This window comes from Ursus maritimus, unplaced genomic scaffold (assembly GCF_017311325.1).
Source record: "Ursus maritimus isolate PB19 unplaced genomic scaffold, ASM1731132v1 scaffold_3, whole genome shotgun sequence".
NCBI lineage: Eukaryota > Metazoa > Chordata > Mammalia > Carnivora > Ursidae > Ursus > Ursus maritimus.
In genome coordinates, this window is record NW_024425563.1 from 12,980,671 (window position 1) to 13,006,270 (window position 25,600).

At 49.3% G+C, this 25,600-nt stretch overlaps 1 protein-coding gene across 1 annotated transcript in view; it reads right to left on the reverse strand.

Annotated features, from left to right (window-relative positions):
• Positions 1–25,600, reverse strand: part of TMEM178B (transmembrane protein 178B) — a 323,401-nt gene that overhangs the window by 29,363 nt on the left and 268,438 nt on the right. The window contains exon 3 of the mRNA XM_008697336.2: positions 592–729. Within this exon, the coding sequence (XP_008695558.2) occupies positions 592–729 (138 nt within the window). The remainder of the gene's footprint in view (positions 1–591; positions 730–25,600) is intronic.

The following is a 25,600-nucleotide window of genomic DNA, read 5'->3' on the forward strand; positions in this document are numbered from 1 at the left end:
GGCGCATGCAGAGTAGGGATCAACCTGACTTCCCGTGGGCTGGACCCTCTTCCTCCTAGCCATACAGTTCTCCGTATCTACAATCCTTTATAGGGACATTGGAGCAGTTCAATGGCCGTGACACCAGCAGAGAGTAAGGGAGACAGATATGAGAGAAGGTCTAGCCCCGGCCTACCACCCTTAGAATGCCTTATTTGGAAATGGTAGCAGCACTGAGGACTCATAAATCAAGGGTGAGGACAGGCTTTTGAAAAGGAAACTGCCCGGAGAGCGCCGGCTCCCCACCCCGAAGTCCAGGATGTGCATAAAATGCCGGCGCATTTTCAGAGTTCGTGCTCTGTCTGGGTCGGACACATCTCCCCACTCTGTGGCCACACCATCCTTCCCACGCCAGGCAGTCAGACCCCCGAGAGGGAAGGAGCAGATCTTATCTGCCTGTGGAGCCCCAGAAGCTGCAACGGTAGCAGACAGCTACGAGGAACTCAGAAAATGTTTGATGAATGAATGAATGAGTGTCCCCTAGCCATTCTCCCAGAATGTCAGTGGCCAGGACCTCTGCCCCCCAAGAGGCGCCCGAGCCTGCGGCCTTACCTCCCATGAGGAAGAGAAGCCCTGCCACATACTGCATAAGGCCTCGGTCCCAGCAGCAGCCCAGCACGCCGATGATCCAGCCGAAGAGGATGATGGCCACTGCCATGCCCATGAAGCCGGCTGTCATCCTGCGCAGGTCTGTGGGGAAGCAGGGGGACAACAGTTAGCTTCGGGACCTAGAACTCAGAGTCGAGGTGCATCCCGACCCTGGGCAGCAGGGGAAAGCAGGAAGGCAACCTACCCTTTTCGGACAGGTTTGCACCACTGAGCTCCCTTTGTGGAGGAGAGCACTCCAGATGGTAACTATGTAGGTGCCAAAAGCAGACCAGGACAGCTGGGTTAGTAAGCATGGGGAGAGAGCGTCATCATCTGCTGTCATTCCTTCTACACCTCCTTGGTGCCAGGTGTAGCACCGTCCTTCCCAAGCATCTGGCCAACCGCCTGAGACAGGTACCACCTTTATTCCTACTTGAAAAATGGACTGAACTGCTGAACCCCATGCAGCTAACGAGTGGCAGAACAGGGCATCGAGCCCAGATCTGTGCGGCTCCTGGGCGCTCCCCGTAACATCAGTCACCTCTCAGGGAGAAACGGGCCTTCAGGGGAGGGAGGGGACTTGGCGGGCTGGCTGCACCTGCCGGGACCTTCCTTCCTTCCCTCCAGGGTTGCCTGGGCTCCCCAGCAGGTCCCGTGCTGCTGGTGTCCTGTTCCTTCCCCTCTAAGCCAGCTCCCAGGGGCTCAGCTTTCCCTGCATGTGGGGTTGCAGGGCGGGAAGCCACACTTCCTGCTCTCACACAGAGCCCCCTGGCAGCCTCTTCAGCCCCCAGAACCCAGGTCAGTCCAGTTTTCTGGGTCTGGCCTTTCCCCCGTTTCTTGCCTCTCTGACTCCGCCCTACAAAGCCGATGTGGGTAGAGGCAGGAGAAGGGCTGTCTGGAAAGGCAGTATTTTTAGCGGGAGAGGGCAAAGCTGCTCTCACATCTCAGCCACCCTCACTCAGCATCTTGCCCTTGGCTCTCTCCACCCCCCTCCAGTGAGCGCCCCCACCAGCCTCCCATGCCCTCCCTGACATCCAGCCTTCTTACCTCCTTCTGGGTAATACCCTGGCTGCTTGTCCTTGACTCCCTTCACCTTGCCCTGGCACCCACAGACCTGCAGCTCCCTGTCCACCTCTGTGGTCCGTGTGGAACCCAACTACCAGCCCTAGTCCCAGCCCATAGAGCCAAATAGGAGCGAGCCACCTGCCCAGCCTCTGTGCCCAGGGGGTTGCTGGAGCAGCCTGGAGGACCCCAAGGGCATTCCCCTCTCTCAAAGGGAGGGGGGGGAGAATGAGGGTGGAGGGGAGGGCATCCGACAGCAAACTACATCCACACCCCAGGGAAGCACGGGTCAATCTCATTTCATCCCTCACAAATCCAGGGGAAGGTTTCTGCAGGGCGTCCCATCCCCTCTGTTCTTCTCCCACTCCAGTCACCCCCATCAGGAGCCATGGCAGATCCTGGCACAGTTAGGCTAGAGAAAGCTCAGCCTTCTCCCCTGACCTGACAGGGAGGATGAGACGCTGGCAGCACCTGCCCAGGAGAAGCTGGCTGGGGCGTGGGAAGGGAGGGGCAAAGGAGAACAGCCTGGAAGGGAAACAGGACAGGACCCTGTGGCAAAGGCAGAAATCCATCCACGGATTTCCGCCACGGATTTCACCCATAGCATCCATCCAGGTTCCTGCTCCAGCTGTTCTCCTCGGTCCTCCCCTCCCCAACCCGGAATGCCTGCCCCGGCCAGGTAGAAGTGATACCCGTTCTAGTCACTTAATGGGAACTGCCAGGACTGCCTAATTATCGTGCCACATCACAGATGGTGCCGATCACCGATGTGTCCGAGGAAGCTTCCTGGGCCTGGGCCGGCTCCTGCTTTGGGGCTCAGGCGTCCACAGCCAGCGTGAAAGGAGGAGGTGCTGTCTTGCCAGGCGCACAGGCACTTCTTACCCTGTGCGCTAACTGGCGTGGCTGTCCTGCCCCCATCTCCCCACCTGGCTTCTGCTGCTGCCACCTGCTCAGCCCTTCTTCCTTCGCTGCCACCCACAGTCCTTCGAGCGAGCCAGGCCCGAGCTGGCGCCCTGGTGGAGAAGAAACCCCTCCTTGACGTGTGAGTCCATTTGGGCGGACCCCTGGAAATGCTTCGTCCACTCTCCACTGTCGTCAAGGGCAAGGAGACGACGGAAGTGGGGAAGGAGAGGTCAGGGTATTTTTGGAGTAAAGTAGGTTTATGTTCCCCTTAAGCAGATCAGGAAATTTCATTCTATGCCTCTGTGAGATCAGTGGTTCCCTTTTCAGTGCATGAGGGGCTTCTAAAATCCTGGACCCTTTGGCAGCACTGGAGATAGACAACACAATGAAGCCACAGAGGACCCTCGTCCCCCCTTTGCTGCACTTGGCCTTGCTCATGGGAAGGCCTTCCTGATCCTCAGGCTCTGCAGATCCCCCGGAGCAAAGGTACTGCCTGGGGGATTAAGTGGACAACGTGTCCCATAAGGTGTGTCCCCTTGGGCCCGGAATGGACAAACGGAGCTGGACAGGAAAAGGAAATGTAATCGGAGGAAGCGGGAAGGTCGTCATGGTTGCAAGAGGAAAGTCAAGTCTTTGACTTAGAGGAAATGGCAGAGGCAGGGGCATGAAAAAGATAATTTCTCTTGCAAAAGTTCTGAGAAGGGGAACCGTCACCTGTGCCCCCGGTCTGAGATGGGCTGTGAGCCTCAAGCACAGAGTAGGCGCACTTTGTCAGCAAAAGCTGAGGGCCGGGCTAAGCTGTTGATCTGGAAAGCTGGATGAAGACTGGAGGTCAGGCCTGAGTATTTTCACCAACCGGGAGGGTTTTTACCATCACCCTGTGAACCCGAGTTTGCAGAGCCGTGCATGTGCGGTTGGGTATTTGGTCCTCGGACTTACATAGTAATTCAAGGCAGCCGCAGCAAGAGCGTGCAAGGGATACAGGACAAGAAACAGTCCTATTTTCCAGACAAGGAAAGCAAGATCCAAAGAAGTTAAATAATTTCTCAACAAACCAGTGACATAAAGGAAGAGTGAGCTGTGTGGGAAAATAATATTAATAACGCAGTTAAAGACCTACTGGGTTGTCATGGCGATTGAACAAATCTATCAAGCCTCTCCGCCGCCCAAATTTACTGAGAACTACAGTTCCGTGATTTTTTTTTTTTTTTCAAAGATAGGTATCCACAAGGATGGGCAAACAGGACAGGGAACACCGCAGGACTGGAAGTGACAAAGCTGGTGGATGGTGCCTTGGTGAGAGTCAAACTGGACGTGGCAGCGGCCAAGCTGCCAGCCAAACCACCGCGTCGCCCAGAGGCTCAGAACAGGTAGCCGCGGGTTCCTCTGGATCAGTGGAAGTTGTCCGTGATGGAATTAGATCCCTCGATCCCCTCGCCCACTCTACAACACTGGGGGCTCCCCTCCCCAGGGTGGCAGAGTGGGGGTACCTAGCACTGGCGGGGAGAGGCTCATGCCACATAGGCGATTAAGTGACCTTCACACACGGAATGTTGAATGCTTGACCTTGGGTCCCTAGCCCCCTTCCACTTGGCCCCCCGACATGGACTGCCTGGCCTCTGCTGTCCAGCTTGGAGACTCAGAGAGGTCTTTCCAGGGATGACCAGCACGAGAGGAAAGACCTACGCCCCTGCAACCACTCTACAACAGAGCTTCCCATCGACAAGCCCACGGCTCACTGAGTGCTTCCAGGCAGCGCTCTGCCCCCGGCCCCCAACAAGCCAGTACCACCATGTACCTATAACCTGGGAGCTGAAGAACTTGAGGAAACAAAGCCGCAGAGAGAAGAGGCAATCATTCAAAATTATTATTAATATTCCCAGAGAGGCAAGACATGAAATGTATTTTGTCTCCATGAAATAAGAACGGAGTCAACTGAAAACATCCAGAGAACAAACTGACCCCTTAAAATAGTGGAGTCAAAGTCACTGAAATTTATATTATAAAATCGATTCTAATTTTTGTATTAACAGCGTTATCATGTTCCTAAAAAAAGACTTAAGAAGACTTACAAAACACACATGGTGTAACAGGATAAAAATAATGAGAAAACGAAGGGAACAGAAAATAAAGGTAAGTAGAAGCTGGATGTCACATGCACGTGGGAGGTCCTTAGGAAGGAAATGATGCTGGCTGCTACTGAATTAAAAGGCAATACACATGGTTTCCACTGTCTTGAAATCTTTGTTATGTCTGGTTTGCACTTGAGTAAATCCCATTTGCACTGGAGTAAATCCCGTCTGCCACTCTGTCTGTGGAATGAGCCAGGTGCAGAGGGCCACATTCCTGCCCATCCACATTGCCCGGTGTGCCTACTTCCTCTCCTCGGGAGTCAGAGAATACCTGTTTCACTCTCCGTGACTGCTCGCCGTGCCCACAGCAATGCTCTGCACCCAGGAACTTATGTAGCTTGAATCTCGTTCCCCATTACTTCCTGCCTTTTTAGAAAAGAAAGAAAACCTAACTCACATATCTGAAGCCTTGTTAAAATATTATGCAGGGTTGATCTAAGAATAATCCCTTAGAAAGAGCCCGGGAGGATGAGTTGGACTCTGGAGGCCAAAGCTGAGATAGGGAAAAATCTTCTCATGAATCCTATTGGGTTGGAGTCCATCATCTGTATTCCATGACCCGAACACTTAACATTCCAAGTTTTGAAACGAGAAAGGTGCATTCTCAACTTTTTAGAAAAAGAATGTAGTTCAGCACAGTGGAAATGGTGTGCAAAAGGGGGTGGATAATGAGGGAGGGTGGAGGAGGAAAGGCAAGGGGCACCATTAAATAGAACCAGAAAAAGCAGTTCTCCTCACAGAAAAATTTTGATTTTGAAGTTTACACTTCTATTAACATTTAAATTGAAAGGTATTGCTTACAACTCTACGTGGGAAACCAGGATATCTGCATTTAAATAAATACCACTTAGAGAAGGAAAATATATGGGCTCTGAATATCTTTCTATTTGCTCTTTAAAGACCTCGCACAGAAAAATGACGATGATTATAATTCTTTTTTCTCCTCAAAAACAAAAACAAAACAAAAAACCCAAGCCCCACAAAAAACGGTGAGGGTAAGTATCCTGAGATGGTACCCAGTGGAGATGAGGGGGAGGACGCTGTGTTAATAGCCCCAGAGCCAAGAGTATGGGGTGACCAGCAAGGCCATGGTCCTCGCCGGCCACACGGGCATGTCTGGGTTGGCCTTGCCTGCTGTAAGCTCTCACTCTGCATGATACGAGCTTATCACCCAGGCTCTGAGGGTAGAAGAGTACGGGCTGCCTCAGGAGCTGGACATTCATTCACAAATTCATCAGTCCCTTGGGGTTCAAGGTTACAGGAATTGGAAGGCAGAACAAGACGGCGAGGCCAGAACTCAAGTGCTTTTGCCCCAAGGAATCAGTCTGGGATGTAAGGGAGAGTCAGAGAGAGATAGTCTGCAATGAACATACCAGCAGTGGGATTAACTCAGGACAAATGGATTCAAATGAGAAGGAATATTCCAGGACCCAATTACTGCACACTAACCATGTCTGAAGGAAGTGGGGGTCTGGTTCTGGGTAACCATACAGAGATCTGACAGTTGGGGATGGAAGCACAGACTCTTGGACCCAGGATGCCTGGTTCAAAATACGGCCCTGCTGCGTACTGGCTGTGTGAACTTGAGCAACTTAGCCCAGCTCTCTGGCTCTCAGTCTCCGCATTTTGAGTGGAGGTTATGATAATACTTGCTTCAAAGTGTTATTAAGAGGATTAAGTCAGTTAATATGTCTAAACTGCTTAGAACAGTCCCTAGCACAAAGCTAGAGCTATAGAAATATGAATAGAAACGTAAGTCACTTAGAGTCACTCTTTTTTATGTTCCCTGTCTCTTGCATTTGTCGTTCATAAGCATAAAAAGGGCTGAGGAGCAATTCAGGGTTAGCCCCTACTTAAAGATCGGGTACCCAGAGGGAAGAGCCTTCTAGAATCTGTTCTTATGCCTCTCAGGTACCTAGAGAAGCTGATGTGAAGGCTTTATCTTTCTATTTATTACCACTGAGATGAGTGTTTTTGCCTCCTCTCCTCTGAGGACCAAGCAGCTGGAGGCCGCAGTAGCTTACAGCAGAGGTGCTGGTGGCCACAGAGGCTGTCAGAACCCCGGGCTCTCGCAGTGAGCACTGCACTGACCAGAAGGAAGAGACATGGGCAGGACCACGACTCTGCCGCGAGGGCCCCCGTGATCATTCATTAAAACTGAAACAGAGAAGTAGCTAACGGGAGACTTTGCCTATAGCTTTCTTTCAGAATGAAGTTGGTTCAGTATAATGTGGTTATATTTAAAAAGCTATTTTTACAGGAAAACAAAAAGGTCTGCCCGGCTTGCTTGGATCCTTGAAAGTCCTTCAGAACTGCCCTCTGCCTACCCTTGTGCCTCCATCTTTCTCCAAGCCCCCCAGGCACCGGTCACAGTGGATGGAGATTCCTCCCTCTTCCCTTGAGGGTACTGTGCTCTCTGTCGACATGGCTGCCCACCTGCTCCACCGGCAAGCTTCTCATCATCCTTAGAGGTATTGCTTACAAGTCAACATCTGGGAGGCCTCCGGGGGCGTTAGCAGACACTGGTGTCCAGTGCCGGGCTCCTCCAGCACTTCTCACATCTCTTCGTATAATCACTCATGTATCCCCCCTTCCAGTAAATACAAGCTTGTTCAGGGCTGTGGTCATGTCTGGGTTTGTTTGTCTTTCCCATCCCTGGCACATTGCCTGACATAAGCAGGTGCTCAAAAAATGTTTGCTAAATGAGCTCACCATCCCACCCTGCCACAGTTGCTAAAACTGTGTGCAGCGTGGCATAAAGCAGGGTGAGGGGGGATGTACCAGCCTGTTTCAATGCCCTGCAGGGACTCAAATGTCACGGTGCCTTGAAGCCAATTTCTCTTCCTCCAATCTGATTGTATTTTTAAAACCCAATGGTACCTATCATTTAACAATCCAATATAGTTGTTTATTGTATACAAACAAAACATCAACATAGGTCCAGGTTCCAGATCACAAAGAGCCGTGTGGCGTGGGGGCTCCTTACCACAAAGTTTGATGACACATGATGCCCCACAGATCAAGAACCCAACAGACCTTTCTGCACCGCCCCTCAGGTCAGGAAGAGATCGTGGGGGAAAAGATAGCTGCTGTAGAACCAAGAAGTGGTTTCTAGGCCAGAAGACAGGCTTGAGCTTCGCCCCTCCTCATCCAAACCTACGGATTTGAGAGCTGCCATAAATAGGGATATTATGTGATCCTTCCATATACAAATCACATCCATTGTCAAAACAATGGAAGGCAAATTGCAAAATGTGTACTCGCTTGATGAGCTCGGTCAGCAGCTAAACCAAGTGCCTGGAGAGAAGGAAGAAGGGAAGAAAAGCCCAGACGTGAGAAACAGAGCTCCAAACCAAAAAAATCACAAGACTCCCTTCTCCCTGTAGCCCCACTGGTACAACAGCAGGAACCGCAGAGGGAATGACAAAGAGGAAACTCAACTTAGCCAACCAGACACAGCTGGGGAGAGCCTGCTCAGTGCCTCACCCTCTGTCCCCGGGGTCTTCCTACTGGGAGTGAGGAGCTAGACCAGTACAATCCACCATTCCGTCTTGAGACGCTCCCACGTCTCCTCCTCTGTATCGTGTGTCACAGACAGCTGCTTGGAGTGCACAGTACAGAAATCCGTGTGGCTTCGCAAGCATGTGTCCCCGGAAAGTCCCCACCAAGCAATCAAAAGACGCAAACTTTAAAGCCCGCAGGCACCTTACAGGGTACTATCTTTCCAGAAAAATGCTGCGGGTTGCCGAGAATGGGCAGATAGCAAAGAGTCCGAAAAGCGTACGGAAGAGGAAGATAAACAGGCACGAACCTTTATTGTGTATTTATTACAGGCCATTGTCGTGTTGGGAAATTTACATAGACATGTCCAGTAAGCCTCTGAATGGCTCTGTAAAGTAGACATCACTTTTCTCATTTTGTAGACTTAGAAAGTGAGACAAGGGAATTTCAGCCAGTGACCCAGAGACTAAGGTCACCAGCCAGGAAGAGGCAGGTCTGGGAAAGGGCGTCGGTCTGCCCGTGCCCTTTCCATGCCTCAGACCTTTCCAGATTCAGTGCCATCTCAGACCCCAGAAGAGAACTTAACATTCAGTGGAATGTAATGGAATATGATTTGGCTATTACAATTACTCCTTTGAAGAATGTCAATGACAAGGGAAAGTTCATAATAGACTATTAGATGAAAAGTAACGCACAGACACTTACTTCGGACGACCCCTACGGGGCAGGTGTGCGTGTGCACCGAGCACATACGCTGGCATGGGGAGTGCCAGGAAGAACACACCAGATGTTAACAGGGAGCATTTCTGTAGGTCTGCAACCTCTTCAGGAGCTTCCTGGGTGAAATCTGAAACCGGCTTCCAGGTATAGAGGGTGGGGAGAGACGGGAGAGATAGACAGGCCACTCCATGTTGGTAGGTGGCAGGTTTAACGAACAAGGGGACTGACGTACGAGGCTTGTCTTGGGCGCCGTGAGATGAGCAGACCTCCACACCTGCCCACTAAATCTTAGAAGTTTATGTCCAGGCTTCAACTGGGTTCAGTCACATATACTGTCCAGATGGTCTCACTACCACATCACTATCTCAAGGCTGGGGTCCTTGGGGCCACCTCTGGGAGCAGGAAAGGTGATCAGAACCCACATTCCAAGGATAGGGAATGGATCAGAAGCCTCTGAGGGCCAGCGTCCAGCTCCCGGGTCAACCAGTGGCACGTCCTCTCGATGACCGCCCTAACACAAAAGAACACTTTCGTGTGTTCTTTTCTACGATGGGAACGTGTGCTTTAACAATCAGATTTTGAGTTCTTTGGAAGACTTGAGCTTTACTGTTTTTAAAGTTCCAAGTCCGAATAATGAGGCAAGCTGCCCTACTCTGAACTGTGACAGAAGATGGGGATATCCAGCCCGCCCCCAGATATCCTGATGAGAACTGCCTTTTCAAAGACACACTACCATGGAATAGTTTCTTGTTTCTTTTTCACAGTGAAAACTAAAGACCTGCCGTGCTCCTCTCTGGTTCATAGTGCGTACCGTGCAAACATCTGCCATTGGACGTCAGAGTCTCATCCACCCCACAGCTCCACGCAGGCCAGCAATGAGCGGGTTGTCAGGAACGGGCTCCAAACAGCCATTGTCCACCGTGGAGCTACCCCAGAACCTCCAAAAACTCACACAGATGTCTACAGCAATCTCCTTACCCCAAACTGTCCCTTCCACCATTGAGAGCCCCACAAACGAAACATAACACCTGTTTGAATGGCATGATGGTGTAAAAAACAAACATAACACCGAAGGTTACATGAGAAGACCTGTGTTTGAGTCCTGGTTCCCCACGCTGGCTGAATGCACTGTACGGGTCCCAGCTGAACTTGGTTCTGAGGCTCACAGCTGCAGACAACAGAGGACGAGCACCACCCCCCCCAGCCCGCATCTTCTAAAGCTGGCCTGTCCCGTATGGTAGCCACCAGCCATGGGAGAACCTGAAAGGGCTACGGAGTACTTGCACTTGAGCCACGTGTAAGTGGAAAATCCACACCAGCTACTGCAGTAATCATTTTTTATTGATTACATGTTAATAAATGGCTTAGATAAAATATGTTATGAAAATTAATTTTATCTGCTTTTTATGTACTTAACATAGCTAAAAGAGACTTAAAATGAGATGTGTGGTTTGCAGTCTATTTCTCTGTGGGACAGCACTGTTCCAAGAAGAGGTGTGAGACCTCGTGCTGAACGTGCTAGAAGGAGCCCGGGCTAGTTCTACAACCTGTAGAGCACGCGGCACCTTCGGTTTACAGAGAAGGGGAGACTCCTCCCCGCTCCCATGGGCGCGTCCCCACTCCTCCACCAGCAGCACCTGAAGCCCAGGAAAGGGCCCTCGAGAGCACCACGCGGAGAGCCGCCACGGGCACCCTCGAGTATAGCGGACGGTACCTACGCGTGGCCTGAGAAAATGAGGCAAGACCTGCTTAAGAGCTCCCTGTGGCCACAGAGCGAGGAGAGAGCCACGCATCCAGAGTTCGGCAGGGACAGGACGCCCTGCTTCCGCAGGGGCCGCGTAAATGCCGATGAAGAGCAAGGTTCCCCTGAAAAGATGCCATTTAAGAATTTCGCCTGGAGGGAGGGTGATGACTGCTACCGGAAGGGTCTCCATGGCAAGATGGCGGCAACTATGGGGGCTGAGGAGGGAGTGGGACCAGGTCAGCAACAGGGGATGTCAGTCCCCATGGAGCTCTTCCAAAGGAATCGCACATGTGCCCTAGACCAGGCCCTAGACCCTGTGGGGGGTTTACCTGTCCTCCCTTCCCCTCCCCAGCCCTAGAGGAACCAGAACTAGTAGGGCTCAGGGACGGCAGGTGGGACAATGAGACTAAAAGACTGAATGGGTCTTTCCTCTCACTGCGGGTTTCCAAGAGCGACGCCAACCCAAGCGGGGAAAGGGAGAAGATTTAAACGAGACACAAGGCTGAAAGTCTGCCCTCACAACGGACTCGAGTTTTATTATCTGCAAATGAAAGTTTACTCATACCTGAAAGTTACCTCCCGTCCAAGTCTGCGCAATCCCCCACAGAGGTCGTCTCGGAATGGGGATGGGAGATCAGACAGAATGACCTTAAAAGGTTCCAGTAAGAAACAGATAAACTTGTAGGCTGCAGCCTTTTCATTAAAGTGGTTATAGATGACCCTTATACGAGTCCTATCTGCGCCAAGAACGATGATAATAAAGACAGCATTTTTTTTCTATGCCGGGCATATCCCGAGCACTTCCTTCACATGACCACATTCAATCTTCCCAACAAATTGAGGAGTTTATCATTCCCTTTTCACTGATGAGATAATAAGGAACTTGCCCCAAGTCAAGCAGCTTAGAAGTGGGAGACTCCAAAACCCGGCTCTTAATCACTGTGCCCTCCAGCCTCCTAGAGTCGCCGATCAAATGAGATCTGTGACAGCTCTTCGTAAACTGTAAAGTGTTACCGCAAATACCAGTGATCATTTATGTTCATTGCCAGCCTACAAGGAGGAGGAACAGATACAATGGACCCAGTGGGCATTACTGATGTCATCTAACGTGTTTGTAGCAGGCTCGGGGCATACCAGCCATTACGAACTACATGGGGAATACAAGTCCAATAACTTCCCCACCCCTGCCCTGAAAAATCTTTAAATGCGCAACGGTGGGAAAGGTGGTCTTCTAATTTAGAAGTATGATAAAGGGGTCTAAGGGATGTGTGCTTACGTCTGTCCACGTACAAGCAAAGATGTTCCCACAGCCCAGGTGCACAGGATGGCAGGAGCAGACAGCGGGGCAGGAAAAAGGGGGTCTGGGAAGAGCAAGAACCGCAGAATCGCGGTGAGCACTGTGCTGGGAGCAGAGCTGGCCTCTGACCCTGTCCAGGAGTTTGCTACCTTCAGCTCAGTCACATTATTTCTCTGTTTGCCTGTCTGTTTTCTGAAATGGGGGTGGTAATACCTTTCCTGCCTGGAGCTCTGGGGGTAGGGACGATTCTACTCCAGCGGGTGCCCTTCTCAGCCTCGTTTTTGCAATGTATCAGCCCGCCCTTCAGTCAGGAGATAGCGTACAACTCAAAAATAAAGAGCATTATTAAAACAATAATAATATATAATAATACATACACAGCACATCACGAAGTCATTTTTGAGGAGTGTTGAATAATCTTAAATCAAATCAATGCTCCGGGTTGTGCACCTCCCGCAGGCTGGGAGTCCCCGTGCATGAGACAGCGGAGTCCCCCCCACCCCCACCGTGGTTCTCTCCCATTTAGTGGATGCTTGGTAGTGGCCAGTGATGAATGAGTGGACTTGGTTGACCTCTCCTTTCCCCTTGTGCCTTCCTCTGTGGCTCTCCTGACTTGTTTTTGGAGGCTGAGACCCAGGCCTCTTCGGCAGACGGTTAAAGCTCATTCAAATAAAGATCTTGCCTAGAAAAGGAATTCTGTACAAAAAAACTAAAGTTATATCCTACCCTCCACGTGGAAACAATTCCAACCATAGAAAGTCTCTCTTTGGGGGCATCCCCTATACATTTATGTATTCATCAATGCATTTTCACCAAGCAGCTGCTACATGTAACAAGAAAACTGAATTCAGTCACTGAAACCGAGGCCCTGGCTTCACAACATCTTCTTCTCGGGGAGAAAGACCAACTTTATACGGAGACGTGAACATATATATGTCAGGTCCCAAGACAAACTACACATCTATACACAAACACATATGTCTACACGACAAAGATAAATGCTGTGAAGGAAAAAAAAAGGCAATGGGGACAAGACGCAGCGGGGTGCAGGTGGGGGTTGCTGTTTAACACACAGAGATTAGGAGAGCTCTCTTAAGAATGTGACATTTAGGGGCGCCTGGGTCGCTCAGTCGTTAAGTGTCTGCCTTCGGCTCAGGGCGTGATCCCCGAGTCCTGGGATCAAGCCCTGCATCGGGCTCCCTGCCCCGCTGGGAGCCTGCTTCTTCCTCTCCTACTTCCCCTGCTTGTGTTCCCTCTCTCGCTGGCCATCTCTCTGTCAAATAAATAAATAAAATCTTTAAAAAAGAAAAAGAAAAAGAAAAAGAAAAAGAAAAAAAAGAATGTGACATTTTAAGCGGATCCCGAGGAAGGACCGGATGAGTGGGTATCTGGAGGAAAAGCGTTCCAAGAAGAGGGAACAGCTGGAGCAAAACTGCAGAGGCAGGAATCTGTTTACCATATTTGAGGAACAATAAGAAGACCCCACATTCTATATAAGCCTGTATGATATTCTTCTTTTCACAATTGTAACAACATGCTCACTTAGAGCCACCATGATCAATCTTAGTGATCACTTGAAAACAAAGAAGTACTTTCTACAGCAGCTAACTTCTCTTAGAAGAAAAAAAAAAAAGAAGCAGGAGAATTGATAGAAATTAGTGATTGAGTGTGAGAGGCACAGAGAGGGGTGAGCTGCTGGTAACTCCCAGGCTTCTGACTTGGACAATGGGAAATGGTGATGTCACTGACCAAGATACAGAAGAGAAGAAAAGGTGGGGTGCCTGGGTGGCTCATTTGGTTAAGTGTCCAGCTCTTGGTTTTGGCCCAGGTCATGATCTCAGGGTCATGACCTCAGGGTCATAAAATCAAGCCCTGTGTCAGGCTTCACACTCAGTGGGGCGTCTGCTTGAGATTCTCTCCTTCTCCTTCTGTCCCTCCCCCTGCTTGCATGCACTTGCTCTCTCTCAAATAATCTTTAAAAAAAAAAAAAAGAAGAAGAAGAAAAAAAGAAAAGGCATAGAGTATTACTTCTCTGCTTGGATTCGTTTCTATTTTCTTTTTTGGAGTGGGGATGGGAGGAAGGATGGGAAGGACGTGTCTTAGAAGAGAAGGAGATGAAGTTCAGTTTGTTAAATGCCTAACAGACATGTAAGTAGAAATGCCCATTATGGCCCTAGATGTATGGGTCTCATGCCTGGGAAAGAGATTACCATATGAGACACTGATATGAGAATCACGTAAAGCTGTAGGATCAAAGGCCTGCTCTCCCAGGGTAGGTGTATAAAAATGAGAAGAAGGCTAAGATAGAAGCTGAACACCAATACTGAAGGGATGAGAAGAGGGAGAGAAGGAGGAGAATGGATGGTCCAGCTGCGTCAAGCAAAATCCAGCATGAGGGTATCATGAGAGTGAAAGGAAGAAAGAAGCTCAATGATCCTCATGTTGTTGAGATCAAATAAGACGGAACGTCGTAAGACATTCAGCAAAGATCTGCTGAGCACCCGCCATGTGCCAGGCATTGTGCTGGCGACAGGGAACGCAGATCATAAAGCTGGCTCTGTCTGTCCCATGTGAAGCCTACTAGATTTGTAACTAGGTCCCTCCTGATCTTGGCAAACACTCTTTACCGGAAGTCAGCCTCATTGAGTTACTAGGAATGAATAGGAGATAAGGAATAAAAGTCACTTAGATACTGTGCTTTCAAGTAGGCTGACTATACAGAAGAGGTGGGAGACGGAGTGACGGCGGGGGGGGCACAGAGTGAGAACTTTTCTTTTGTTGAAATACGCAAAATTGAGTCTATTTCTATGCAGAGGAGGAAGACTTAGCAGCGGGAATAAGCCTGAAGAGCCCGGAGACAACATCCTCGTACATGCTCTGCATTTTATCCAAATGTGGACAAGTATGGGCAGCAGAGCCTGGTGGTGAAAAGCACTGAATGGGGGGGGGGGGGTCAGCCTCCATGGACTTGAACTCCAGAGTTCCCACTTACCAGCTGCGTGTCCTTACTGTCCCTGTGCCTCAGTTTCCTTTTCTACGGGATAAGAATAGGAGCTACCTCAGAGACTGTCGTGAGGATTATATTTGTATATTACTTAGAGGCTAGCACAAAATAAGTGCTAAGTAAATGCCCAGGAAGTAAGGCCTGGAAGCAGACACACCATATACACTTATACCCACACGACGCACATGCAGTGGAAGGAGTTGAGAAATAAGGTGAAGCTTGGTAGAAGGGGAGGAAGGTTCAAAAGAGGGTGAGTATCAGTGTGAGACACCTTCCCTTCCCAGAGTCACTCAGGGCTCAGTTCAGACCCCGTCCTCTTGAGTACTTCTACCCAGAACCACCCATTCTGAAGGAAGGGCCCATCATGCAGCACACCTGTGGGCTGGACCTCTCGTTCATTCGCTGACTCATTCATCTGGCCATCATTTGTGGAGCTCCATCTTTTATCCAGGTCTTGTTTTATAAATATGGGTAAGACACCAGCCCTTCCTTCGAGAAGGCTGATGATCCATAAACCCTTGGATCTTCTCTCCTACCGTCTGCCATGTCTTACGGAGTCATTCAACCACTTTGAAAAACGAGACAATGTTACTTCTTCTTTCTGTCTCTTACAACATCTAATACAGAGAAGTTCTAAAGCTCCATGGAATGACGGGATGAGTGTATTCCAGTCGGTAAATACACAAAGGAGTAGGAGCCCCCAGTGTCTCTCCTGGAAGATGAAGTTAGCAAGAGTTGACAGTACACCACTCACTTAGAGACAGTCAATGAGAAAGACTTTTCTACTGGTTTTGTTGAAAAGCGATGCCTAATGGCTTCACTTTTATGTTTTCAAATGTTTTCCATTTTGTGTGGTTTGCTTTCTAGGCTTGAAGTGTCTCATGTGACTGGAAACGTTTTCATGCTTCATGTGCAGCCAGTCACTTTTGAATTTTGCCAGTGTTTGGCTGTTGGGTCTTTTGTTAAGTAAATGCTTGCTATGTACTTTGTGTCTGATTCTACAAGAGACAAGCATGCCCACCCCTGTGGCCCCATGGGTGCCGTTCCCTCCCTCCAACCTCAACATTGTCTTTGTTCTGGGGCAGGCTATCGAAGCCTCTTCCAGCAAGGTGCTCACTAATGAGGCCAGGATCATCGGCAGGTACGTGAAAACTCAGAACAAAACAGGAAACACTGGGTAAAAACTTTGTTTTGGTTCTCCCAAAGGAACTGGTGTGTTTGATTTACTTCTGAGTTAGAAAAAAACATTAAGTGGATCACGGATTTTTTTTTTAAGCATGATGGATAAAATATTTAAGGCAAGATGTGTATCTATTGACATCCAGCCTTTCCCACGTCTCAGATGATGTCTGTAGGAAAAGAAGCCAAGTTGTTCATCTGATGCTCTCTCATCAGGTCTTTGCACTTCTCGTGTCATCACCCCCAGCAGCAGAACAAATCTCAAGTTAAAGATTCTTTTCTGTCTTCTGGAAATACTGTTCTAATCACTGGAAAGGGGGAAAGAGGGTCTTCTGGGCTTGTAGGATTCAGACTCAAGGGTTAGGGGGACACTCCTGGACACTGGGCTGGACCACATTCATCTGAGTAGAAGGGATTCTACTGACAGAGGCGTCTAGATGTTCTCGAGCAGGTTAGAAGCAAGGAACTCATTCTGCCTGCTCAGAAGAACCTGAGAACACAGGGCAAGAAGACTCAAGGTTTTGGAAATGGGAGGACGTTAAAGCCTGGTTCCTTCTGGCTCTGGCACCTGATGAATCACCAAAGAATTTAAAGTACTCTTTCTATTGAAAGAGGAGCATTTACATTTATCTGAATTTATAATATGAAATTTTACTTGGACTGCATTCAAATATATTTGTCACCTACACAAATCAGAGCTAAATTCCTACCCATCTGACGTCTACTAACGCTAGGTCAGCAGCACGGGCCTTTCTCTTGGGCTCCATATGCCTCACGACTTTCTGGACATGTCGACAAGGGTGGTCTGCTTATGCCTCTAATTCAGAAGCTCTAAAACCCAATTCCTCATCATTACTCTCAAAGCACCCCTCCGCATTGACACCAATGGCATCACCATCCTCATGACCCAAACTTCAGTGCCATTTTGAATCCTCCTCCTTCCTGGCTCTCTTCGTTTCTGACCAGTTGCCAAGTTCACCAGAACTTGCCTCTATGATAATTAATGCATGCATCCCCTCCTCTCTCTCTCCACTGCCTCCTCCTGGTCCTGGCCCTCCTGACCTCGCCCCCTGGTGTAGTCAAATGAGCCTGAGCTTCGGTATCAGGGTTAACACCTGGCTCTGTAACTTTCTGCCCACGTGGCCTTTGGCAAGCCTCAATTCCCCATCTCTAAGCAGAGGTGAGAGGATCGACATAAAATGCCACGCACAGTGTCTGGCCCTTAGTGGGACCCCGATCTGCATCAGCACTCTTCCTCCTTGTTGAAACTCGCCTCGCCTCATCCCTCCTTCCTACTAGGGCTTCTCCTCTCCAATCAGCCAGATTAATTCTTCTAAAGCAAAACTCTCTCACCCCCCATGCTCCAAGCCTTGAATGCCTCCCACTGTCTGTCAGAGTCAAGGCCACATGGAAGGCTGCGGTTCAGGCCCTTCGGATCTGACTGTCACGGCCAGCACAATCTCCTTCCTTGCTTCCCTCTTCCATGTGCCCTGTGCCAGGGCCACCCAAGGGGCCTACCCTTCTCCAAGGATGCTCTCTGCTTTCCTAGTCTCTGCTCACCCTGCAGAGAAGGCGCCTGCCCCACCTGTGTGTCCAGGTCCCACTCACCCAGCTTCCACTCTGCTCTCGAACCTTCAGGAAGTCTCACCAATCCCCAGCCGGAAGATACGCTCGCCTTTTTATGACACATAAATGATCCATTTAACTTGATTTGTGGCAAAACCCAAAATAAATAATAACACAGACATATGATTCACCCAACTTTTAGCACTCTTCAGGGATCATTTAATTGTCATGGTTAAATAAACATGTATGTTAAGGAGATGCCATTAGTAAGTACATAAATATAAACTTAGTAGCTTACAGTATTTGTGGGCATGTGGGGATAGACAGATAAAGCTAAAAGCGAGGCACCAGCTTCCTATACTGAAGCCTCCATATTTCTACACAGTAAATTGAGGAATAAAAGCCATTTGCAAATATTCTCTAGTGAAGTATTAATTTCCAAATGTTGTAAGTTGACCAAACATATCCTTCCACGTAAGAAGTGCACTGCAGACATTCAAAACCCCTCTGTGAAAACTGCAAACAATCTAAACTGTTCCAATAATTGGGAAATAGTTAAATAAATTGTTGCATACTCACATTATGGGCTAATATGGAGCCATAGAAATGATGTTTTTGAAGACATTAAATGATGTTGAAAAAAGTAAGATATGAAATTGTACATTCCGCCTGCTCCCGGCTGTATAATAATAATGATTATCAACACTAATGATAATAATAATAAGCAAGGGAAAAAAAAAGACCTAAAGAAAAGATACTCCACATATTCCTACGGGGATGAGAGAACACCCACCCCTGGTTCCGGTCAGGCCAGCCTCCCGTAGCCCCTGCGGGCTCATTCCGTGCCCGAGTATAATCCACATTGTACAATGTGGCCTGCTGTGTCCTCCTCCCCAGACTGTGAGTACATGTACATCATGAATAAACAGCTGCCAGTCCAAAGGAAGGAAGTTAGGAAGGAAGGAAGGAAGAAAGGAACGGAGGAAAAGGTTAATGGGAGAAGAGGATTATGGGTAATTTTGATCTTCTTCATCCTTTTCTGTGGTTTCCAAATTCTCAACAATAAGGATGTGTTGCTTTTATAATCAAAGAGGAACATATTCAAAGCATGGTTTGAAAACAGACACAGCAACACACCATTGTCCTTGAGCCTGGATGAGGCATAGGGCTAGAGGAAGTTCAAAGAGCTCATCTGAGCCTCCTCTGGCCAGAGGTTGCTCCCGCTTGTGGAGGCATCTGGTTTACCCAGCCCGATCACACCAAGAAGGCTTCCTCCCCATCAGCCCCTGAATCAAATACTGTAAGCAGCTGTATGCGAAGTACCCTCAGGGACTTTCCTTCTGGGCAAGACAACCTGGAATGCCAGGGAAAAGGAACCAAAGTCTTGCAGAAGAACAGAGTTTTGTTTTTTTTTTCCAGAGTATTTTTTTTTTCTCCTGTAACATCTCTGTCCATGACTGCCAATGCATACTGGGAGAAGTCTTAATTTTATTTAGTTTTTCATATTCTTAAGACTACTATGCCATCTGAGCACTAGGCAATCTTCCCATAGGCCTCTTTCAAGAATCGGAGCAGACACAGGAATCTCTGAAAGCATCAGGGTGACTCAAAACAATGACAAATTATGGACACGCATTGTGATGGCGGCCCATGCCGTGACATGAAATCAGTTTTCTGTAGACAAGTAGAAACAAGCAGTGCACACAGACCCTGAAGACTATATCAGCTGAGAATCCAGGGTGTCGGACAGAGGGTGGGGGCAGCAGAAAATGGCTTTGAATCAGACACTGCGCTTGGCACACAGAAAGCGCCCAAGAAACATTCCTGGTTGATGACAATTTTTGGAATGTGAAAGATCAGAATGACATGGTGGTGGAGGCTGTCATCTGTGCTCCTTCGGGACATTACGAGGCTGAGCACTCTTCCCGAGGGTTCGAGAGGAGCTAGAGTTCACCAATTACAGCGGTGCTTTTCAATTAAAATGAAAAGTTTTGACTTTTGAGAACCAGCAGAGTCTGGAGTCAGACGGCCTGGGTTTCAGCAGTGGCCCTTGTTGGCTGTGTGACTTTGGTCCCCTCCAAAAATGGAGTTAATAACAGTGCCACCTTGGAAGGTGGGGTGAGAGGGGGCCACGAGTGACCTAACATCACAGTCCCCAGTGGGGGCAGCTACTCGGGGAACTGGGCCCTGGACGAGCTGGACTCCGGGTCCCACCGAACTCCATGTCGCTGGTGGAGCAATGTCCTTCCATCGGCTCCCCTGAATCTGTCCAAAGACTCTTTAGCAAATAGCTTAGATAAAATAAAACCCCAAATTTTCCAGTATCTAAATACATAAGTGAAAGGGTTTTGTTCTGTTGTCAATAAGCAACATGAATTTTGTTGTCAACTCCTGCTGCTGCAAATCTCTTGGGCCCCGGAGTCCAAAGCAGACACATGAGAGCGAGAGACGATGGCAGCTTCTGCCCTTGCCTGGATTCAGCTCCCCACCACGTTCACAGCAGGACGTGAGACAATTCACACCAAGTGAGTCTCATACAGAGCATCCAAACTTGGGTCAGATGCTTTTTTTGCTGTGTGTGTGGTTTTTTTAAAGATTTTATTTGTTGGACGGGGGGAGAGAGAGAGAGCGAGCGAGCATGCACATGAGCAGGGGGAGCGGCAGGCAGAGGGAGAGGGAGACGCGGACTCCCCACTGAGCAGAGAGCTAGACGAGGGGCTCGATCCCAGGACCCCGGGATCACGACCAAGCAGAAGGCAGACGCTTCACCTACTGAGCCACCCAGGCGGCCCCAGACCTCGTCCCTGCCCTCCCCCGCTGGCCTCCTTAGAGTCTGACGCCGCACCTTGCTTCATAATAATGACAGCATTCACTGGGCACTTAGCACACGCTGAACAAAGCACTGCTCTCAGGACTTTCCACTTACTAACTCCTTTAATTGTCACAAGGACGCTGGGCTTCACAGATGACTCAGAGGGACACCCCGCCTCACGGGGTCACTTCTTACTGAAACCGACCGGCTGACTAAACCAAACCTTGTTTGGGGACTGAGGAATGTGAGGGCGTAGAGAAAGGACGGGTCCCTTAAGCTCAGCCTCGCAAGCTCGGGGACCCCGGGGAAGCTGCGGGCACGCTTCCCTCCAGACTTCATTCCCTGCACCCTGGATGCCTTCGCATTTTTACAGCAGAGACGGTCCCCGAAGACACCCTGGGCCTGCCTCCTCCCGGCGACCTGGAAGGGACTCACCAATGAAACCCAAGAGCCAAGAGATGCTAGATTCCTTAAAGTTCAGCAGCTTGTCGAGCCATTTGTAAGAAAAATGTCGACCATTTCGAATTAAATTCAATTAGTGAGTCTGGACTGATTGTTTTACTCAGTGCTGAGCACGGCGCCTCCCACGTAGGCTCCATAAATGCGCTGAATGAATGGGCGAGTTGTCTGAGTTATACTTTTAAATTGAATACACCAAACAGAGTAATTTTATGAACAACCCAAGTTATCCATAATACATTTTTATATCCCAAAGTTAAGAGAAGGGCTCTGAATCAATAATAAATGGGGCTTTCAAAAGTTATTCTCATATTTTTGTTTTCCCCAAAATGTTCATTTTGTGCTTTAAAAATGTCTTCATGGTGGCCCCCCTTTTAAAATTGTGTTTATACAGTTTACCCTAGGAACCCTTTTTAAGTATAAAGTTTGACGGTATTCAGCATATTCACATGGTTGTACAAGCACGCCGTCTCTAGAACATTCTCATCTTCCCCAGCCGAAACTCTGCACCCATCAAACACTAACTCCCCACTCTCCCCTCCCTCCAGGCGCTGGCAACACCTTCTACCTTCTGCCTCTGTGAATACGCCTCGCTAGATACGTCGAGTGAATCACACAATATCTGTCCCTTTGTGTCTGGCTTATTTTACTTAGCACGACGTTTTCAAGAGTTGTCTATGCTGTAGCATACACTAGGATCCCATGCCTTTTAAAAAATGGGAAAATATGTATAACAAATTTTACCACCTCACCCATTTTTTTTGTGTGTGAGAGAGTGTATGTGTGTGTGTGTGTGTGAGAGAGAGAGACAGAGACAGAGACAGAGAGCATGAGGGGAGACCGAGGGAGAAGCAGACTCCCCACTGAGCAGGGAGCCTGACTCAGGACTCGATCCCAGGACCCTGGGATCATGACCTGAGCCGAAGGCAGACATTTAACCAACCGAGCCACCCAGGCGCCCCCCTCATCACCACCATTTTTAAAGGTACAGTTCCATGGCCATGGTGGCTCACTTTCAGTATGACAGTTGTAACAACTGCCCCAGTGGCTTGCAAGGTGCAGACCTCTCACTCTGCCCAATTCTTTCAGAGCCAGCGTCTCGACAGAGGTCAGCAGGCCCGGATTAGGGACCCCACCCTGCTGAGGACTATTCTAGTCACCTCACCTCCTGAGCTATTTCTAGGTCTCTGGTGACTGGTGCCAGGCCAGAGTGTGTTCTGGATTATCACAACCCACCACCACCCCGACTTAAAAAAGAGAAACAAACTGAGGGCTTCAGAGGGGAGGGGGGTGGGGGAATGGGATAGGCTGGTGATGGGTATTAAGGAGGGCACGTATTGCATGGTGCACTGGGTGTTATACGCAACTAATGAATCATCGAACTTTACATCAGAAACCAGGGATGTACTGTATGGTGACTAATATAATATAATAAAAAAACATTAAAATAAAAAAAATAATAAAAAATAAAAGAGAGAGAGAGACAGAGAGAGAGAGAATGCCTAAGGACATGGTCTCAAGGGAAGTAGCCAGAGTAATAAAGAGACAGCTGGAGACCTGACTCGTGAACGCATCTGCTCAGGGGCTTTGGTTTGGTAACGTCTGTCGCCTCTGCACGAGCAGAACAGCGCCCCTCTAGCTGCCAGCTCCCGCACAGAGGCTCCTGACGCAGACCCGGGCGCAGCGCTGAAGACCACAAAGTCAAAGCAAAGTGCTCGAAACTGAAATGCATGTCCCTCTGCACCCTGGGGAGCCATGAGGAGGTTTGCCAAAAAGGAGGTGACGGGGATGTCCGATTAAGAAGGAAGGAGTGGAACAAGGACGCACAAGACAGGTGAGTATGGAGGAGGGAGGGGTGTGGCCCGAGTCCTCCTGGCTGCTGGGTCCAGGACGGAGCAAGGACACAAAAGGGTTCCAAGGTACCCGTGTCCCCAGGGCTCAAGGAGGCGAGAGGCCACAATTCAAACCCCAAGAGAGAAAGGATGAATTTGAAAGGACTTGAGAGCTTGAATGCCACATTGTATTAATTAACAGAACTGTGATTTGCCAATGAACGCCCAGCAGGGGCGATCATCTGCCTGATAGAGACGCCCTGCTTTCCTGATGGCATCTCAAGTGCATGAGCCATGAAATTACTTCTGAAGAGAAAAAAAAAAAAAAAGGAAAAAAAAAGACAGAGACAGCCAAAGAGGACAAGCACTTACATTTGTGTACTGGAGAGACTTGTTCTCTTTCTTGAAGAAAACAGGCTAATTACAGAGACCAGAGGTGACACAGAAATAGCCAACCTTAACTTCTCTCCTGGGAAAGCAGAAATTGCCAGCTAAATGAATTAATACAAACACCAAACCTGTGTAGAAAACACTTACAATGTACCCAGATGTATTTTACCTACACTCTCCCATGGCCTAAGACGGAGATAGCGAGGCTCCCGCGGAAAATGGAGCCAAGACGAGTTTGTCTCCCCTCGTCGTCCTGCCAGGCGTCTGGGAATCCAAAGGATCTGTCACTGCTTGTGGCAGTGTTATGGGGCAGCCAGATTCCAGTGTGAGAGTTTCTGTATCTTTCTCCAACACAAACCCCTCTTGCCATGGTTCAGCTTAAAATTCTTCAGTGGCTCCCGGGGCCTTTAGAATGAAATCCCAGCGCTTCTGTGTGCCATGCTCGGCCTTCTGTCATCTGGCTCCCGGGGCACTTGCTGGCCCCTCACCCCCCATCTCCTGCCTGGGAATGCACCTCTCAGGCCCCCCGCACCCATCAATGGCTCTTCTGCCTCCTGCTCCCCTACCCCTGGGCCTTTTCACCTGCTGTTCCTTGGGCACAGAACTGCCTCCCCCTTCCTCCTGGATATCACCTATGCAGCCCACCCATGGCCACCTCTTCTGAGAAGCCTCCTGTGCCCAGCCACAGTGAGTTGGCTTCTTTTCTTTGCTCCCTGCATCTCCCATACTGACCTCAACTATAGCTCTTCCCACGCTGCACGGCAATGGTACCTTTCCTCCCTGTCTCTTCCTCCCTCCCTCATGAGACTCATTCAACTACCCACTCACTCAAGTACGTCAGCCCTGGTCCCTGGGAGCAGACAGAACAGACCGGGGGACTTGAGAGAAATGCAAATGCTTGGGCCCCACCCCAGGCCTACTACTGGAGGGAAACTCCAATGATGGAACTCACAAGGCTGTGCTTTAACAAGCCATCCAGTTGGGGAACCCCTGCTCTCATGGGATGCTGGGCACACTGTACTCTCGAAACATGGAATGAATGAACACACAGCTGTCACCAGAATCCAGCTACCCCGGAGCCTCCAGAGACCTCACGTTTGTTCGTCCTCCCCCTGGGAGGTGGTCGGACATTCTTTCCTAGCTCTCTGTCTTGTCCGGAGATTCTGGCCTCACTGTATTTCCACCCCGCTCCTGCCCTGGTGACTTCGGCTAGCTAGGTGACTGTGGAACACAACGAACCAACAGCCCTTCGGGTCACGTGGCCTTTTGGAAACACAATGACCCTCAGAGTCGGAAACCTCAAGAGGAGGCCCAGGCCTGGCTCTTACTGGCAAGATGTCTGAGCTCTCTGGCCCTCCACTGCTCTTGTGAAAAGGTAGCCTGCCTAATCACAGAGCCAGCATGAGCGCCAAGCAAGAGAAGCTACAGGAATGTGCTTCCTCAGCTTTAAAGCATCCCATAAATATTCATTCCTACTGACAAAATGAGATCTGCTGGGCTACATGAATACCACCGTTTTAGCTCTAACGTTCTACGATTCTGCAAAATCTAGCTAAATTCCATTTCAACAAACACTAAAAAAAGATGGGCTCCTCACAGACAGTGCTGGGTCGTGATGCGGGTTGGGGCATCAGACTGGGTGCTAACCAGCTCCGATGCTTCCAAGCGTGCGACGTGGAAAAGTTACTTCTTCTCTCCACACCTCTGGTTCCTCTCCTGTCAAGTGAGTCATTACCACCACTCGCCTCCCAGGGTTGTTTATATGAAATAGATGTAAGATACTCAAAGTGTATCATAAGCCTTCAATAAATGCTGAGGACCGTTGCTACCCATGTCCGACTGCTGCTGTCAACGGCGGTGTTTTCATTCCTGAGGGGAACACACAAAGTGTGGTAAACAATCTACGAAGAATAATCTTAGTTAATACAGTCTAATTCGGTGACGCTGGACTGTGGAGTTTCTTGTGTTCCAGACTATGGAGTACTATTCATTTGCTTTTTGTTTGTTTTGGTCTTTTTTTTTTTTTTGGTTCGAACGCCAAGCAGGTAGTCTTTCCCATCCTTCCAAGCTAAGCATTTCAGGAATCAATCAGCACTGCTAAGAGGTTCACCCGTGGACGCTAAACAGCACAGAAGTGCCCAATGGCTTAGAGCAGAGGTGGGCAAACGTCTTCTGCAGAGGACCAGACAGGCTTTGCAGGCCAGTCTTTGCTGCCTCTGTCACTCAACTCTCCCACTGTAGCCCACTCCCATTGTCTAGGTACACTAGACAATGTGTAAACCAGTAGGGTGTGCCTGGGTTTGGCCCGCTGGCCAGCGTTTGCAGCCTCTGGCTTAAAGAACCAAGGCACTGGCGGTGACAGGCTCATACTG